The 18,105-nt window shown below is 31.9% G+C and overlaps 3 protein-coding genes across 3 annotated transcripts in view; 1 reads left to right on the forward strand and 2 right to left on the reverse strand.

Moving 5' to 3' along the window:
* Nucleotides 1-18,105, forward strand: part of cpx (synaptic transmission protein complexin) — a 341,835-nt gene that overhangs the window by 76,084 nt on the left and 247,646 nt on the right. The gene's annotated exons all lie outside the window — the stretch shown is intronic.
* Nucleotides 9,631-12,551, reverse strand: LOC149375055 (bone morphogenetic protein 7-like). The gene is made up of 6 exons (XM_089590438.1): nucleotides 12,484-12,551; nucleotides 12,213-12,288; nucleotides 11,362-11,463; nucleotides 11,053-11,260; nucleotides 10,080-10,354; nucleotides 9,631-9,885 (listed from the first exon to the last, which is right to left on the reverse strand). Exons 1-6 carry the CDS (start codon nucleotides 12,549-12,551, stop codon nucleotides 9,712-9,714), a joined length of 903 nt encoding a protein of 300 aa, XP_089446564.1. The 3' UTR covers nucleotides 9,631-9,711.
* On the reverse strand, nucleotides 14,841-17,447 carry LOC149375056 (bone morphogenetic protein 10-like). Its single transcript, XM_089590439.1, has 5 exons — nucleotides 17,307-17,447; nucleotides 16,823-17,200; nucleotides 16,446-16,547; nucleotides 16,137-16,344; nucleotides 14,841-15,136 (listed from the first exon to the last, which is right to left on the reverse strand). Exons 1-5 carry the CDS (start codon nucleotides 17,445-17,447, stop codon nucleotides 14,841-14,843), a joined length of 1,125 nt encoding a protein of 374 aa, XP_089446565.1.

Raw genomic sequence — 18,105 nt, forward strand, 5'->3', positions numbered from 1 at the left:
ATTAGTAGTATCTTGGATTACGGATATTTTAAACCATCATAATGATATTACGGATATTACTAGCCGGATACCATGTTCTCTCATAAGGAATAGGTGGAGTAAGTCGATTAGTCATTTGGTTTCGGTGACGCATATAATACTTTTTTTTATTAAAAAGGTCTGTTAAAACAATCTTCCGAAATTTTCGATGGAAATCAAACTCATAAATCTTTTAAAAGCCGTGCCGTGCGTGTGAAGTAACAATGCTATAAACATATTTATTACTAACATATTTATTGTTTAAAATATAATAACAATCACTATTGATAATTGTCGTGATAAATCATCAGCTATTAACAAGTTTTGTGATTGACTAATTGAGCATAAATTATAATAAATTTTATAATAAGTCTTGATGACTTTCAAAAAATAGCAATATATTTTAGTCATTACATTTTTACACCGAGTAAAAACCTCTTAAGAACAAAACTATAAACTTTTTTTCTTTGTGTTACAGGTAAGGATCAATTACTGTAATTAAAGGTAATCTTTTCGAAAAATACAACGTAAGTACACAGAAGCTGAACTGCATGATTTTTTGCTAATTGAAGAGCCTATTATATTATACAGTGTAGTTTTACATTAGCGTTTCTTAAACGACTATTAAATTCATACAGTTTTTATGAATGCTTGAAACAATTTAATGTTAATCGTTCTTTCGCAGTTAATACCAGTAGTACTCGTTTGTAGACTTTTAGAAATGACAGAATAATAACTAGATAAATAAATTCATCTGAAAGATATAACTGGGATGATTACCTCATTGTGCTGTTTTAAATGGGATCTGGTCAAGGATATTATAAGAAGTTTGAAATAAAATGACGTAGTGAAATGCACGATAGGACTATAATAAAATACAAGAGTTTTTGTTTCACTAAATTTATTGGATATTAACTTATTTCAAGCATTTTTTAGAGATTAATCGATATTGATTAGTAGAGTCATTTGTCAATGAGCTTGACGTATTGATAAAAAAAGTGTACAGAAGTTGAAAGTCGATGGATTGATACTAGTTACTATACCACACTTATAAATTTTTTTTTGTTTTTTTTCGGGGGGGATAAACGAGTATCGTTGTGGTAAAAAAATATCCTGGCTCACTTGATTATTCATGATATGACAGGATTGATTTTCATGGTTCTACCATTCCAAACAACTCGTAAGACAAATTTTTTGTTCGTAAATAGTAAATGTAAATACTTTTAGAGGTATGTAATGCATGATTCTAACTCTAGAGTAAAATAATTTTTTATCTAATTTTAAAATTTCATATTAATTATGACAATTCAAAATTTCGATGCTATAAACTAATTCAGTACCTCTGATGACATCCCATTTTATTAGTGTGTCAATAATAATGTAACCCAGAAGATGTGATGTACGACTATTCACATGTTTTTATCACTTATTTTGTAATTGCAGAAATTCTTTTCAATATAGTTATGTTACAAATAAACATGTGTTGTTGGATTTTTTGGATTCCGTTGAATTAACGTAATACATAGTTGATGTTAACAAATTTAATTTTACCTGTGGTGATCTGAGTATAAAAATTAAACAACATCATTATTTATTAGGAAAATACTACCCCGAAATGATTAAACTCGAGAAAAAATAACAATCTAGGAAATAGTTCTCGGCTCCACGCATCATCAGGAAAAAGTTTAGTAAAAAAAAAGTTTCATTACATTAAACGACAACACCCTCATTGGACCCCGACCATCATCCAAATTTCGTGAATTCGATTTAATAAAGTGGTCTAAGTGAGCACACGAGAACCAAACAGTCACCGCTTACTGAACATCTTCCCTCCACCGACCTTCCTCCATCTCGAAATTCTCCAAGCTGTGCTAGAGAACAAGAGCAAATCTCGATTTTCACTTCGGCTAATGGCTGCAGCTCTGCTTCTCATTGATATAACCACTGTACACAGGCATCACATCGTTCGTTTGTACTTGGAAACTCAGTAATGAGAAATGTTAATTATTTCACTCCTTCGGCTTGACTCTTACTGTCTAGAGTGAGAAATCTATACTTGTCGAGTTATCATCTTCTTCCGTAATATTCTAGGCTAAAGATCAGAGATATCAAAAGTACATGATGTACGTTTTATATATGTTTTATGCAATCTATACTACACATATTTCACATTGTGATACAGTGACAGAACTTTTGATTCTCTTTCAGTACCTAAAATACTCATTCATCGTAAAGCAAGTGGACACCAAGTGATAAAATTTTCATTTCTATATACTTTTTCCAGATAATATTTTTATTTGAAGTTTGAACTTTTTTTAACGTTAACCAAAAAATTTTTTGACTACCAACAAGTACAATAAGGATTGGTTTTGAATATACTCATGAGTTTTTGTCAACAACTGTTCAATCATTCAATCATTCGTAATTTTAGTACAATTTGATATTCGTTTTCAAGCAGAAATATGACTTAATCCACATCAAGTATTCCTAATTTGTCTCCCATTTTTTTAATAAAAAATTTTTTTAGGGCAATTTTTTTGAGACTGGTCAGGGTGACACCGTTTTCCGAAATTTCCAATCTATAATTATACACCTATATATGATGCATATAGATACTATTGGAGTTTCGCTATTGGAGAGGCGTTGGAGGTTTTACCCAGTTTTTAATAGGTTCAAAAAACGGAGAAATTAAACATGTAGATACAATGCCAGACTTGTTTCCATGTGACTATCTTGGTAAACCGAAGCGTCCCCCAAGTGAGATTCTAAAACTATAACCCCTTCACCGTAAGTTCTCGGGTACTTGCACTGCACACACCCACACTTCTGTGATGAATTAATCCTAATTTTCTGTTATTCGCTCGTAATTCGCACCATTATACCTCGAGCCAAGCCAAACCCCAGGCTGACTTGAACTAATTCTATCGAGACGTGCCATACACACACACACCTACCTAGAGCAGCTCAACTTCCACCGCTCGCTGAGTTGAAATTGCAGCGGAAGTTTGTCTTCTCCTCCCATTATACGGCCAAGCGAGGGGATGTCTACACGTAGGGGTGTGTGGGAACCGGATGGCCGTCGAATCCGAGAAGTTGCGAAGCGAACCGACTTTCGGCGAGTTTTCAAGCCCCAAAAGTACACCAGAGTCGTTATAGACTCTTTGCTAATACTTTGTCTTCCTTTATGCACCGCTCGACGAATTTGAGTCCGCTTTTCTAAGACCCGCGTGACCTCCACTGATTTAATATTGAACGTTTAAAGAGAGCTCGAGCCTCCTCCTATGGCTTCATGATTTATGGACACTCGACGTTTCCTGGCTCTTGTTATCACTCGATTTTTGAACCTAATTGTCATTTTACTGTCGTCCAATGACTCGTGATTATTGCAAGGAGCCGTTCTGATCGTCTAATCGTTTGGACTTTTCGTAACCAAATCAATCAAAAATCATTAAAATCTTTTATTAATATACACATAAGTTAAGATTTTTCAAAGTAGTGTAAATAATCTAGTAGTTAGATCAATGAACTAATAGAAGCATTATGAAATAAAAATTTGAACCTATTACGAGTTGACAGGTTGATTTTTGATAGCTTATTTTGTGTCTTTCCTTTTCCAACTATCAACATTTTCAGTGTACACTTCATTGGACACATTTTTTGAATTTTATATCTGAAAACATGGTGTACAAAATAGGGGGTACTCAGAGGTTAATACAATATGTAGAAAAAGTAAACAAAGCAAGAAGCAGAAAGTCTAAGTGAAATCGGACATCGTCAAAATTTTTTAACTTAAATCTGTCAAATCTATACTTTAGGCTAAAGAAGCATTTCCCATGTTTTTACGTAAAAAAAGCCATAAAAATATTTTTTTGCTTGTTAGCAAGTAGTATGCGTTCATTGGCCTAAAAACTTTTTTCTGGATGAACGTTTTCTTTTAATTTTCGTGTACTTCACCTTTTCACCTTTTACAAACAGCACATTCACCATTAACGAGCTATCAGTAACACATTTTTTATCCATAATTTTTAACCAAGGCATCTCATTAGACAACCTAAGGCTTGTAAAAAAAAAAATCGGATAATCTTTATTCTACCAAACCAGTGTAGCACTTATAAATGGATTGGTAATTGGTTGAAATAGCTGAATGTACAATATGTATACCAAACAACTTTGAATGTATAAACTCAGTCAATAAAAGCACAAAAAATATGATGTACAACAGACTCATTAGTTGTTACAGTTATAATATTATCTGTCTTTTTAATTAATCTTCTCCTATTTTTAATATTTCAAGCTACAGTACTCAAATATTCCGTAGTACTCAGTATTGGACGCTAATTGAGCTATGCACCAAGTTTTATATAGAGGTCTGTCTCATTATTTTGATTCGGGAAACAACTACCCTCAGTTACCATAACCAACTGTCTATGATAGTAGAACAGTAACATTTTAAATAAGTGCTTTAAACCATACAGAATTACTCAAAATAACTACTGAAACTTTCATTATTTCTTTATTTCATTATGATTATGTATAATACACAAAAAAACTGTAGCCAAAGAGCTCTAGATATCATCGCCTTCGTAACATGTACACATGTAAGTGGCCTGAAGAAATGGACTTCGTGTCTTGGTCATTTTTTGACAATTAGCTTTTTTATCAAAGCTTACACATTTCCTGACGCACGACGAATATTGATCATAGGTACATAAGTCGGAATGACTTACGATCTCTTCGTCATCTGAAAAAGGTAAAAATAATATCTTATTAGATTCAACTATTCTTAAATAATCTATAAAATTTTCACTCCAACATTTATTCGTTGAAACATTCTAATTTGAAGACAAAATATAGTTGAGAGCCCTTTATTAATAATTGCAAATAAACAAAATTTCTGTTAATCCTTCATTTTTATAAAATGAGGTAAAATAAAATATAAAAATAACAGTAGTTTTTTTTACATCGATAGTCTGGACTAAGAACGTCACTTTTATTTTACGACAAAAGATATAATCTTAGTTTCTTCCAATAAATAGCAATGAATCTATTTCAATAATTTGAAAAAAAGTATCACTATTTTGGAATTGCCAAAAAACATTGATGTCTGCCAGCTTTTAACAAATAATTTTTTTTCCAAGATTCATGATAGAAAAGGTCCATGCATCGAATTTTCCGATAATCATAATTACTATTTTAAAATCTAATGAAAAAATATTACTTCCAGACAATTCAGCAAAGAACTTTTCTTTTAAGTTTCAAATATTTTTTTTGTATATCCTTAGATCTAAATAACAACCAGCACCTTGAGCGTAACTGCTTATTACTGTATTAAAGTTTCAGTTGAAGTTTTAATGTTAAAGAAGTATCCTAACTGTATGGGTTATAAGTCTTAAGAGCTTTTGAAGCTTGATGTTAGATCTTGTAATTTAAGAAAGACAAAATGTTTATCAGTATAACCAAAATTCAAAACTTAAATTTTTAAAGTGAAGAAAAACAAAAAATTTTTTCGGACGAAGATCTTTTTTTTCTAGTATGATACAACATAACAAAATTTTACTTAGTTAAAAAAACGTACTATGCACTAAGTAATAAAAAGTTTTTTTTGATGCAAAGACGTACGACTTATATTGTTCAAAGAAAAATTTGAAAATAAAAATAGAACTGTCAAGGAAGAATTGACAAAGTATTTGTAGTTTTAGCTCAAAAATAATAGAAATAATTTTTGTTTTTTTAAATTTAATATACTAGTTACAATGTTCACGTTCTTGACACTTGGTGATTTAGTTAACACAAATCAAATAATCAGATAAACTCCTTGCCAACTAGTAAAATTGTAAAATACAAGTAAAAATTACATTTTTTTATACGTAAAAGTATATCCTTTACTGTGCTTTTTTAATTTTTCTTTACAAGTTTTAGTAAATTTTCAATATTCAGTTTAATAACAAAAACCATTTTTATTCACCAACGACATGACTCGCAGATCTAGAAAAATCTTCGTAAAAATTGAGTAGAAGAATTTAAAAAACAGAAAACTACTACGGTTCAGATATAATCCCTAGATTCTGACTCAGCTGATATGTTTTGGAGCCAAGACTTGAAGTAATTCACGTCGTCAAAAGAAAAAAGAAAAAAAAAATCGACAAAACCTTATTATTTGTAGTAATAATTGAATAAAAAAATAAAACTTTTTACAACTGTACAAGCGACATCACCAAGATGGTTATTTTCCTACGCGCAATACCATATGCTTGGATCGATGAAGTCTTAAGTAAGCAGGCTTCATCAAGTAATGTTTTTAATACTAAATCTTTTAAGGAGAATTATATAAGCAACAAAAAATACTTACCATGACCAACTACAATGGTAATTACTAAGATAAGAACTAGTAAAGAAGTTATTTTGACAGCCGCACCCATTTTACGTTACTATACAAGTTTCTTGTGGATTTATTGCTGTTAAGTCAATAACTAATTCTATTCTAACTAAATCGTTTTAATATATACTTGAACCCCCACTCAATGATGTCGATAAGGTGTAGTTATACTCAAGGCTTCGTAAAGACGTACGTGTTGAACTGAAGCAAAAATACATTCCGTATATCTTTAGCTATGAGATGAATATTATATTAACAGGCTTCTGCCACTCGAAAATGACTTAACCTCCGAAATAGTTAAAAAAAACTTTCATGATTATAAATGAAGGTTACTCTACAACAAGTATGATAGTATACAATTTTCGAAATTTCCAAAAGTTGAACTTATCTAGTCATATTAACCTTTTCTATTGCGCATGAAAATTAAACATGATGCTTGGTTTTAATTAAAACGCATCTACTATAGCCAATTAAATAACGATCTCTTTTGTGTACTAGAAAAATTGAAACAAAGAAGCTTCACATGGATTTATCTTGAAGAAAATTTTCTATTTTTAGTACAAAAATTTGCTAACTTTATTTTATGTATGCATAATTAGAAACAATGAAATTCAGAAATTTTACAACCATATGTTTCTAACTCTGTCACAGTAAAAATTTAGAAAAATTATAATTCATCCTGTTGGGAAGGGTCGAGCGTACAATAGCAGAGTATCAGAGCATATAATAAAGGAATTTCTATGTAATTTTGGGCCCAGAATCTGAAAACACCAGTCGTTTTGGTTGACAGTCCGAGGATTTTTTTTAAACGCAATCGTTTGAACAAACATCATAAACTATTTTTTTTTGCCTTAGAAAAGTTTTTTCTCTTTTAATTTACAGAAACATTAGAGAATATGTTATTTCTCATCATACCATAAAAAATATTCTGCTATACGATAAAAATGCTGATATTTCTTATTCGCAAAGTCGAAATAATTATTGTAAATGAATATCAAAGGAGTTAATTCATGTTTTATTATACTTTATTTCCTAGAACTAATGTATTTTTTGAATTAGTATTTATTTCCAGTCTCATTAATCAGTAGTAGTTTTCCTACGAGTTTGAAAAGTCTTTGTTTGCGAACCGAGAGGTTTGCGGCCCGAGCCGAAGGCGAGGTCCATAACGAGGTTCGTAAAGGAGACTTTTCGAACGAGTATCGGAAAACTGCTTTTTTGCCCGAAAAAGTACCAGCCTCCCAAAACCACCAGAGGGCGGAAAAAGTTTTTTCTTTAATTAAATCAGTCATGAAACTTAAAAATTACAATTTAGCTGCCTTTTGATTAGTACAAAGTTTTTTTGAGCAACATTCTTCTTATTTAAAAAAAATTGGTATTTTGGTCGTATCTATTCTTTTGTTATTATTTTTGTTACTATTACTGTCTAATTTTATTTTTTTAAATAGATATTTCGCAGTAATTCTAACGAACTGTGTGCATGCTCGTGCATCTACATGCTATTATAATTGGGATTTAAAAAACTGCTTTCGATTTACTGTAAATCAATGATGATGTGTTATTTTACATTTCTATCGAATCATACGTAGGGTGGTTGAAATATGCACTATTTAACATGAAGTTTAACAATATTTAATTGCGAGCTTTTTATCCTAAAATCGATAAAAGTGTTTGGAAAGCCCCAAATGTACGACAAAACAACATTTTTATGTCCAACCATTTATAAGCACAAGAGAATAAACAGAACAATGTTTGAATCTGATATGACTGATTATTCCAAAAAATCTTGTTAGTTTGATGATAAATTCAGGATAAAATAATGTAGCAAAATGATTAAAAATAAATGACGTTTATACAACAAACATTAATTAAAAATAAATGACGTTCATACAACAAACATTAATTAAAAACAATGCTCGTTTCTCTCGCCACGGACTTTGCGGTCGATTGTCCTTTTCCCCTTAACGACTTTCATATGAGGACTAATTTGCTGACAACCGTGGTGTAGCAATGTATAGTATTACTTGCGATTTGCATCAAAATCTTGCCCCTTTAAGGATAATGGAAATATTAATAAGCAGTTTTTTATCAGTATATAAATAAAGCGTCGGCTTATTTTACATACAGTACAGTGCATTGCTCTTTATATAAATAAAAATAACTTGATGCAACTGCAAAATATCTTAGTGATTTATACATTCTATTTTTGTCTATCTACTTGAGAACAGTATATTGTTTTGTCCCTACCATTCTTGTCACGTCTTGCATATACATATAGAACATTTACTCACTCGCAGCGTATACCATTATGCGGCAAATGTTTAAATACTTCACCTTTAGCAGTGAACACAATTTATTTTACTCACGAAGGAATAAAGAACTTTCAATTTGTAACAGTTGTGTTTCTGTAGAATACGTTTTTCTTGAAATCTATTGATAAAAAACTTTACGACTTCCATGACGTAACTTAAGAGACAGTTACCTTGATCATTTGAATGTTTTTATTCAAACGTTTAAATGAATTTTTGATTCTTACTTTTTATTTTGGCTTGGTGGTTGACCATAAATATGCTTTGAGGTTTGAATTTTTGTATTGTTTTCAACTAAAGTTAGTAGTAAATGGCATAATGTACACGCCCAATACTTGGAAGCCAATATTATTTGACATAACTGGCAAACAGTAAAGTACTGATATGCTCACCAAACATTTTTCATTTAATATGATGACCTGAACAATTGTACACCTACTCCTACGACGCGATTGAACGATATTGTACAACGAAAAATGTAAATTTCGAAAATTTATAACAGACTTTATTTAGCAAAATGTGTTTGATGTTTTTAGGTTATAATTATTTTTACATTTAATGACAATATTTTAGATAATCGGATCAATGCTGTTGTGACATGGACACTTGAGAAACGAGTGTAATGTTTTTCAAATAATTTTATGATTTTGTCTCCAAGTACAGACGAGTTGAACATGTGATGTCGCATTGCAATAATTTAATTGTAGATGAAAGCCGCGAAAATCACGATAAAAATTAAATTTTTCTCTCAGTGTAGAAGTAACTGCAGTACCCTTAAATTACCTAAGTTGTCTTGGAAAAATGAAAATTGATTGTAAAAGCTTTTGCAGAATTAATGGATTGAATATTATAAATATATTTGTCTCTTTCATGAAACAACTAATTATGCTATCATAACATCAATATTTATTTTTAGAATTGTCTCAAAAATACAATTATCAATGTATCATTCATTTTCTCATAGTAGAAGGATAACATTAACTGGGATTAAATCTTTTTTTTCTTGAAAGACTAATTATTTGCATTAGATTGGCAGCTACATGCTCCAAGTACCATGTCTGGCAATTTTCGTAGCACGTACTGATTCTTTCCGTCCCAAGTAAATACGTGAATGCTTGACAGACCCCGAGGAGCACAACACATGTCACTTCTTTTAAACCCAGTGGTGTTGTTGACATGGGTATCCTGAAATATTAAAAGGATGACAAAATTCGTTCGTTTAATTTAATGATTTAGATGATTGTTTCTTTAAACATCGGAAGCTCTGAAGACTCCACATGTTTAAATAACGAAGAGAAAATTTTTTAATCCTTAACGCTGCATTTTTAACTAAAACTAAGGCAACTCTTAAAATGTATGGTTTCCCCAGCAAAACTCACCTGTACAGTTGCGTAAAACGTGCCACTTTCAACCTTACTTCTACAGTGTCCTCGACATTGATATGCATTGAAGCTTCTGGGCGCAATGACAGAATTCAAGCCTATTTCATCAAAATCGATAATCAAATCTCGCTTGGCACATGGCTTGGTGTCTACTCTGTCCGCAGTTGTACTTAGTATTTGCTTTGGAGGTAACTCAGCTTTCTCATCCCCAGATTTTAAGTTCTCGTACAATAACTCTGGAATGCTTAGTCCGTGGTCAACCTTCTCCAAACCTGCAGTAAAAAATAACTTCAATCAATCGTAAGTCAATTTGCTTTAATTTTAGTTGAAAACTAAAAATTTAAGATGCTGCCAGTCAGTTCGGTAACACTACAGTAATTTTTTGTCAAGCCCTTTTTTAGACCAAGAAAGTAAAGGTCAGTAATTCTTACAAAAAAAAATATTAAGAATTTTGTTGGCTTCAAGAAGCCTATCATTATGTCTGCTACAGATTGTAGGATACGTATAACTAATTATTGAAGTAGATTACTAAAGTATTTTTCACCTGCATTTATTAAAAATATACAATAAATCTGTTTATCAAGAAAAAATGTTTTTCTAATCTGAAAGGTAATTAAAAATTAATTATTGTCTCCTGCTCTGGACATGCAGATAAACCATAACTAGAAGTGTAATAAAAGTGTATTATGGGAATTTTTAAATATAAATTTTATCACATATGTAATTTCTTCTTTTCCCATACAATATTCTTCAATGGTTCAATTGTAACTACGCGTAAACGAATAAAAACATCAAATTTTTTAGCATTTGGAGAACAAGGATTTAGTCAAAATCTAATTAGTCATTAAATTAATACAAACCACAAATATAATTAATATACGTCCCAAGTAATAGACCATTTGTATTTTCATAACCCTGAGTGGAAATAGATAAAAATAGTACTTAGCACTATTATTTTTACTGTACGTACATCCATTGCAGCGACCAGACCCCTCGTAGTTATCATCAGTAAACAAAAGCAGTAAAGGTTGCTTTTCACTCGACCCAACAGTGCGACGGACAAACGGTCGCATCGAACACTGAAATGCCAAGGGATCAATTTCTGCCAAGACATAAAGTCCACGGTTTGACTGAGTATCATTAATCCACTCCTTCACGGTCTTTGTCACATTGAATATCTTCAAGAAGCATGTTTAATTAATTGATTAATAAAAAAAATGAAAAGTGTTCTCGCTGTTCCGTACACATGTAGTCGGCTAAAACTATACATGCAACTTACGTGATAACGGTCGTTGTAATCTTGGGATTGATACTCATTCACTAACCTATGACTGGGAATATAATATTCGTCTTTACCTGGTAAAATTTGGTAAAGTTTAATCTGTAAAAACATGGTAATATGATTAACAAATTAGTCATGGGTTTGTTGATATCATAAGACGTATTATTACAAATAATAATTTTAGAATAGAAAGATAATAAGCAAACATGTAGACAAGAGGCAGTAAGACTTCTTAGAGAAAAATTGGTAGACGATTTGTGTAAATATTTAAAATTTTTCGAAAGTCTAGTTACATCAAAAACTGTAGGGCAAAATGAGAGTGTTTAACGACAAGTTTATTGTTACTAGAGCGTTATCACCACTTTCACTGTAAAATCCAAGTGTGTTAAAGTATACGTTCAAAACGTGTAATCGTTATTCCATTTTTATAAAACGCTTTGTAGTAGTCTTGTTAAACGCATCAAGAACAATCAAATTGATGTTTCGTAAACTATTGTATTTATTCTATCAAACTAAAATATTTTTTTTGTTAACGATTGATATAAGATGACTGTAGAAAGTAAAACATTTCTGTCACGGATTTTACACACTTGTAAATGTGTTGAATATATGACGGCCACATTTTTTCACTCCACAGTTTTTTTACATTGATTTTTCCCATTCAAATGAGTCCAGCTTAATGGAAATGATAAACCTCATGGAAAATCATAGATTTGGTTGTCCTTAAAATTATTATTCACGCCACCACAATGTGCTTTAAAAAAAGAGAAAAAATAAAAAATTAACTACACACACTTTTAAATGTGTACTTTAACACGCTTGAATTTACAGTTTATAGACTATTTTACGGCCCTAAAGACCGCAAGATAGCCCCGGTTAGATGGATCGTATGTGTCAAACACTGTTTCTTCTACCAAGGGAGCGCTAAACGTCCAAATATCATGAAAAATGTTCTAAAATAAAAAAACTACTATTTCGTTTTACGGGGGCAAAGTTAAAAACTATCACCCGAGGGGCAGGTTTTTGTATGTTTGTGCCCAAGGTGCAAATGAGATTTTTTTTCCCGAAGATGCAAAGTCGTATTTTGTGCCATTCGGACACTGCACATCCGCTAATTACCTCTGGCCCGGGGGCTCGAAGTGATCAAAGGGTACAAAGTGATGTCCTACACGGCAAAGTGCACCCATGGTGGGAAAAAAATATCCAGTGTCTTATTTAATCAATTTAATTACCGTATGGTTAGTATTGGAGGCAAAAGTGTATGTATGACAAGTATTTTTTATGTTGTGCAGGTGGAGTTCAGCGTGAATTATTTTTTCACGATCTTCCAAGGTCAAACCGTCCAGTTTGAAATCATAGCGTCCAACGACTTCATAGTTGCCATTTGAATTCCGACATATTTTTTCATCACAAAATAGGTATATATCACGGGGTCCAGGTTCTGTTTTTTCTTCAAGGAAAGCCCGCACAAGCTTAGACTTGTAATATATTTGTTGAAACTGAGGATCATATCCCGTGCGCTTCCAATTGTAAAGTGCCACCAAAATTTCCGGTGGAGTCTCACTGGTAACAGACACGTTATCTTCGGACTCAGAAATATGAAGCAATCGTAGGAATAACTAGGAAAATAGATGTATATAAAATGAAACAATGAAAAAAACTATTTGTTTTGAGAGTTAGATAGACTGATGTAGTAAAAAAATGAAGAATTTCATACTAACTCATACCTTTTTCAATGCTGCTTGTTTTTGCGTTTCGTTTAAATGTTTTCTTGGTCCTTTAACGCGTATTGAAGTTGCATTTGGAGTTGGAAAAGTGTAATTATTTAGCCCTTGAGAGTCAACGGTTTTAGAGTTTATAATGACCATTAAAATAACCATCATTAAAAATGACGTAAATAACGTCATCTTAGCTAGTTTTTTCTCTATCGTGTTCTCGCGGGTAACTTGAGTTAATTCTCCACACTACTTAAAAAAAAATAGCACAATGAGCTGACTTACTCTACTTTACTCTCTATTTCTGTACTCGTATGCTCCTAAAATTCTGATGCCCATGTACGAGATTCTTGGACTGTCGACTCGCTATCCAGCCATACACTAATACACAAGATCAAGAAGCAGCCAAATTACAAAAATTTCGATATGCTGCTACATTCCTTAAAAGTGATGTGAAACAATCTAATTATAACGATGACGACATGGATGATAACTATTCTATGACGACAATATATGTATATATATATATATCACCACACACATTAAAACAAGTAATCAAAAATAGCGTATCAGTGGCGAAGACTGTTTTATTTTACTATGCTACGAAAAATGTCCCGAGGTAAGAAGAAAATTTTTGTTTTAGTCCTTATATTCTGCAGAGAAGAGGGCTAAGTAAAAATGACCAACTGGAATTATGTGACTAACATGTCTTTCATCTTTTGTTTGAACTTGAACTGTAATTTTGAAAAATAAAAAGTTTTTCCTTTTCAACCATTCTGAGGTACTCTATTTCCAAGGGGTCCTGCAGAGTTGCTTACAAAAAGCTGAAATTTCTATTAACTAAAGATTTCTTAAAACATCATTACCATCAAAAGTTATGATCATTCAAATTTCGGGAAAGGATTGCAAATATCGAAAATTTTATCATTTTTTATTTATTTTTATTTTTCAACTACATTTGTATACTTTTTTATTACTTGCTTAAAAGGAAGTATGAAGGCATAAATTAACATAAGAATCTGACGGTTAAGTAAAAAATTCGGCTGGTATACTAAATGCTCTCAAATTTTTTGAAGGAACTTAAAAAAAAAAAAATAAAAAAATAAACTTTTCGTAAAAGCTATTCCTGAATTTGCCGATCAAATAAAATAAATATTTCTTAATCTTTAATTTAATATTGAATAAGCATCACATTTATTTTCATTGACACAATTTTCTTGAAATTACCTCCACCAATACACCCATTGTTTCTTTGCAATGCAAAGGCAAAATTAACTTAAATTAATTATGTTTATATTTAAAAAACTAAGGCTTTGTGTGGAAATTGCAGTTACATGCTTCAACTACCATGTCTGGCAATTTTCGCAACACGTATTGATTTTTTCCGTCCCAAGTTAATACGTGAATACTCGATAAGTGAGGAGGTGTGCAGCACATATCCCTTACTCTGGTTTCAGGTTTTGCGATGATATGGAAATCCTGAAATATTAAAAGGTTAGCAACATATTTTTTGTTGAATTACTCACATAATTTGGTTGATCAATTGATTAAAAATTTAATGTTCCAGAAAATCTGATTCTAACAAGCCCATATTACATATACAGTCATAATTACTATACAATCACATGATCAAATAATGAAGAGAATATTTTCAATAGTAAAAACTGCCATTTAACACAAATCAATGCAACTATCAAAATAAAATCAAAACAAAAACTATATTTAAAGCAGAGACAGACTGCTCAATGCTTTAGAATTTATTTATGTTCGGGCTACATTTACCTGAATACTTGCGAAAATTGTGTTACTCTCGTCCCGGCTTCTACAGTGTCCTCGACATTGATATGCATTGAAGCTTCTGGGCGCAATGACAGAATTCAAGCCTATTTCATCAAAATCGATAATCAAATCTCGCTTGGCGCATGGCTTGGTTTCTACTCTGTCCAGAGTTGTATTTAGTATTTGCTTTGGAGGTAACTCAGCTTTCTCATCCCCAGATTTTAAGTTCTCGTACAATAACTCTGGAATGCTTAGTCCGTGGTCAACCTTCTCCAAACCTGCAGTAAAAAATAACTTCAATCAATCGTAAGTCAATTTGCCCTAATTTTAGTTGAAAACTTGCTGCCAGTCAGTTCGTTTACACTACAGTAATTTTTGGTCAACCCCTTTTTTAGACCAAGAAAGTAAACGTAAGTAATTTTTACAAAAAATACTATTGTAAGTTTTGTTGGCTTAAAAAGGTAGAAAAAATTAGATCAATTAAAAAGAAATTAATATATATTTTCTTTTATGTAATACGACATTTGCAGTTTTAGCTGTTAAGTGCCATACTTCACTTAATATCATTTGTATCGGCTGCAGATTTCAGGCAGAGATCGATTTTGTTGTGTATTCTTAGTAAATAACGAAAGAAATTAGGTACTGTTAATTAATAAAGTAAATAATGATATTGTTTGGTCATTTGAACAGTATAAATGTTTATCAGGAGAAAGATTTCTTTAGCGTAGAGTTTAATTACAAAATATATTATTTCTTTCCGCCACACACACGTAGATAAATGAAAAACTGATACTATACGTTAAATGAAAGTATATAATAAGTACTTTTGGATAAAAGTCTGTTATAATATTTGCATCTAATACATAATTTATTCTTTTAAATAGTAAAAAAAAAATTCTACATTGTTAATTTTTTGTCATTTATATTAACTACAACAGCTCTCCATGGTTTAAAAATTTGTCATTAAAAGTTAAAAAACCTTAAACTCCAAAAAAAAAGAGTTACCTTTTGCTAATGATAAAATAAAAAGTAACATAAATAATCCTATCTTAAAATGTTAATTATTTCATCACTGAAGCCTTGTTCTAAGTCGTGTGATAGGTAATGTGATTTATTTGTCTCAATCTATATTTGTCAAAATTCAGACAGTTATTAAATTAATACAAATCGAAAATATAATCAATCTATGTTCCGAGTAATAGACCATTTGTATTTTCATAACCCTGAGTGGAAATAGATAAAAATAGTACTTAGCACTATTATTTTTACTGTACGTACATCCATTGCAGCGACCAGACCCCTCGTAGTTATCATCAGTAATCAAAAGCAGAAGAGGTTGCTTTTCACTCGGCCCAACAGTGCGACGGACAAACGGTTTTTCCAAACAGTGATGCAAGAAATATGGAATTTTTACCACTACATAAAGTCCACGGTTTGACTGAGTATCATTAATCCACTCCCTAACGGTCTTTGTCACATTGAACACCTTTAAGAAGCACGTTTAGTCCATGAATAAATGATAAAACGAAAAATTATCCGTTCTCTTAGGGACAGATGAGGTTGATCCAATTTAAGTATAAAACTCACTTGCCAACCATCATTGTAATCTAGGTTTTGATGCTGACTCAACAGCTTATGACGAGGGAGATTCTCCTGTTCTTCACCTGGTAAAACTTGGTAAATTGTAACCTGTGGAAACATGATGGTAATAATAACGAATTACTAGTAATCTATTGATGTATTAAATGTATCATTACAAATTATGAGTATTGTATCTAAGGATAATGAGCAGAGATGTAGAAGGTGCCAACGTCATTTTTCTTCCCTAATATACAAACACTTTACGCCCACCAATTACCTCTGGCCCGGGGGCTTGAAGTGATCAAAGGGTGCAAAGTGAAGCCCTATAGTGCAAAGTGCACCCGTGATGAGAAAAAAATATTCAGTGTTTCAAATTTAATTACCGTAGGTTTTGAGTTGGAGGGAGAATTATATATTGAACAAGGATTCAGTATGCCGTGCAGGTGGAGTTCAGCGTGAATTATTTTTTCACGATCTTCCAAGGTCAAACCGTCTAGTTTGAACTTATAGTGCCCGATAATCGGATTGATTTTATGTAGATTCAGGCAACTTTGTTTATTACAATAATGGTAGCCTTCAGGAGAGCTCGTATCTTCTTCGAGGAAAGCCCGTACAAGCTTAGACTTGTAATATATTTGTTGAAACTGAGGATCATACCCCGTGCGCTTCCAATTGTAGAGCGCTACCAAAATTTCCGGTGGAGTCCTTCTGGTAATGGTCTCGTCTTCGGACTCAGATATATGAAGCAATCGTAGGAATAACTAGGAAAATAGATAAATATAGTATCAAATAATGAGCAAACATTGAAGTGTCTAGTTGGATGTACTGATGGACAAAGATAATAAAGAGTCTGCTTTTAACCTATACCTCTTTTGTGGATACACTTTGGCTCCAAGGTAATGGTTCTCTTGGTACTTGTTTTGGATCAGGATTTGGATCCCGAAAAATGTAGTTTTCGCTCTGAGAGTCAACGGTTTTAGAGTTTGTGATGACCATTAAAATAACCATCATTAAAAATGACGTAAATAACGTCATCTTAGCTAGTTTTTTCTCTATCGTGTTCTCGCGGGTAACTTGAGTTAATTCTCCACACTACTTAAAAAAAAATAGCACAATGAGCTGACTTACTCTACTTTACTCTCTATTTCTGTACTCGTATGCTCCTAAAATTCTGATGCCCATGTACGAGATTCTTGGACTGTCGACTCGCTATCCAGCCATCTACTAATACACAGCGTCAAGTAGCAGCCAAATTACAAAAATTTCGATATGCTGCTACATTCCTTAGAGATAATATGAAGCAATTTAGATATAGCGATGATGACATGGATATATATCCACACACACCGCACACATTAAAACGTGTAATCACAATAAGCGTATCAGAGGCGAACACTGTTTTATTTTACTAAAGGTGCAAGTGTACGAGATTGACATTCGTATACTACGAAAAATGTTCCGAGGTAAAAAAAAAATTTCATGGCTTACTGTAAAATATGTCCCGTTTAGCTTGTCTTTCTATGCCCAATATAACAAAATGAGTAAAAAAAGGAAAATAAGGTGATTGTCAATAATTATGAGATGTACAGAAATGTACGGCTGATTTTTCAATTGCTTTTCTCAACGGTTACAAGTACACATATAGTATTTCAGAAAACTAGACAGC

Source organism: Copidosoma floridanum, unplaced genomic scaffold (assembly GCF_036245765.1).
Source record: "Copidosoma floridanum isolate Cflo_tuat_1 unplaced genomic scaffold, Cflo_Japanese_pri ptg000012l, whole genome shotgun sequence".
Lineage (NCBI taxonomy): Eukaryota > Metazoa > Arthropoda > Insecta > Hymenoptera > Encyrtidae > Copidosoma > Copidosoma floridanum.

Bases quoted from the DNA above. Each gene is read 5' to 3' on its own strand.
- LOC149375055 (XM_089590438.1), bottom strand. From the start codon at position 12,551: ATGGGTGCACTTTGCCGTGTAGGACATCACTTTGTACCCTTTGATCAC. The intron at 12,289-12,483 runs GTAATTAGCGGA...TTGGACGTTTAG, and splicing joins TTCGAGCCCCCGGGCCAGAG to CGCTCCCTTGGTAGAAGAAA. The intron at 10,355-11,052 runs GTACGTACAGTA...TTTTTACTGCAG, and splicing joins GTCTGGTCGCTGCAATGGAT to GTTTGGAGAAGGTTGACCAC.
- LOC149375056 (XM_089590439.1), bottom strand. From the start codon at position 17,447: ATGGTTATTTTAATGGTCATCACAAACTCTAAAACCGTTGACTCTCAG. The intron at 16,548-16,822 runs GTAATTAAATTT...ATGTTTCCACAG, and splicing joins CCTCCAACTCAAAACCTACG to GTTACAATTTACCAAGTTTT. The intron at 15,137-16,136 runs GTACGTACAGTA...TTTTTACTGCAG, and splicing joins GTCTGGTCGCTGCAATGGAT to GTTTGGAGAAGGTTGACCAC.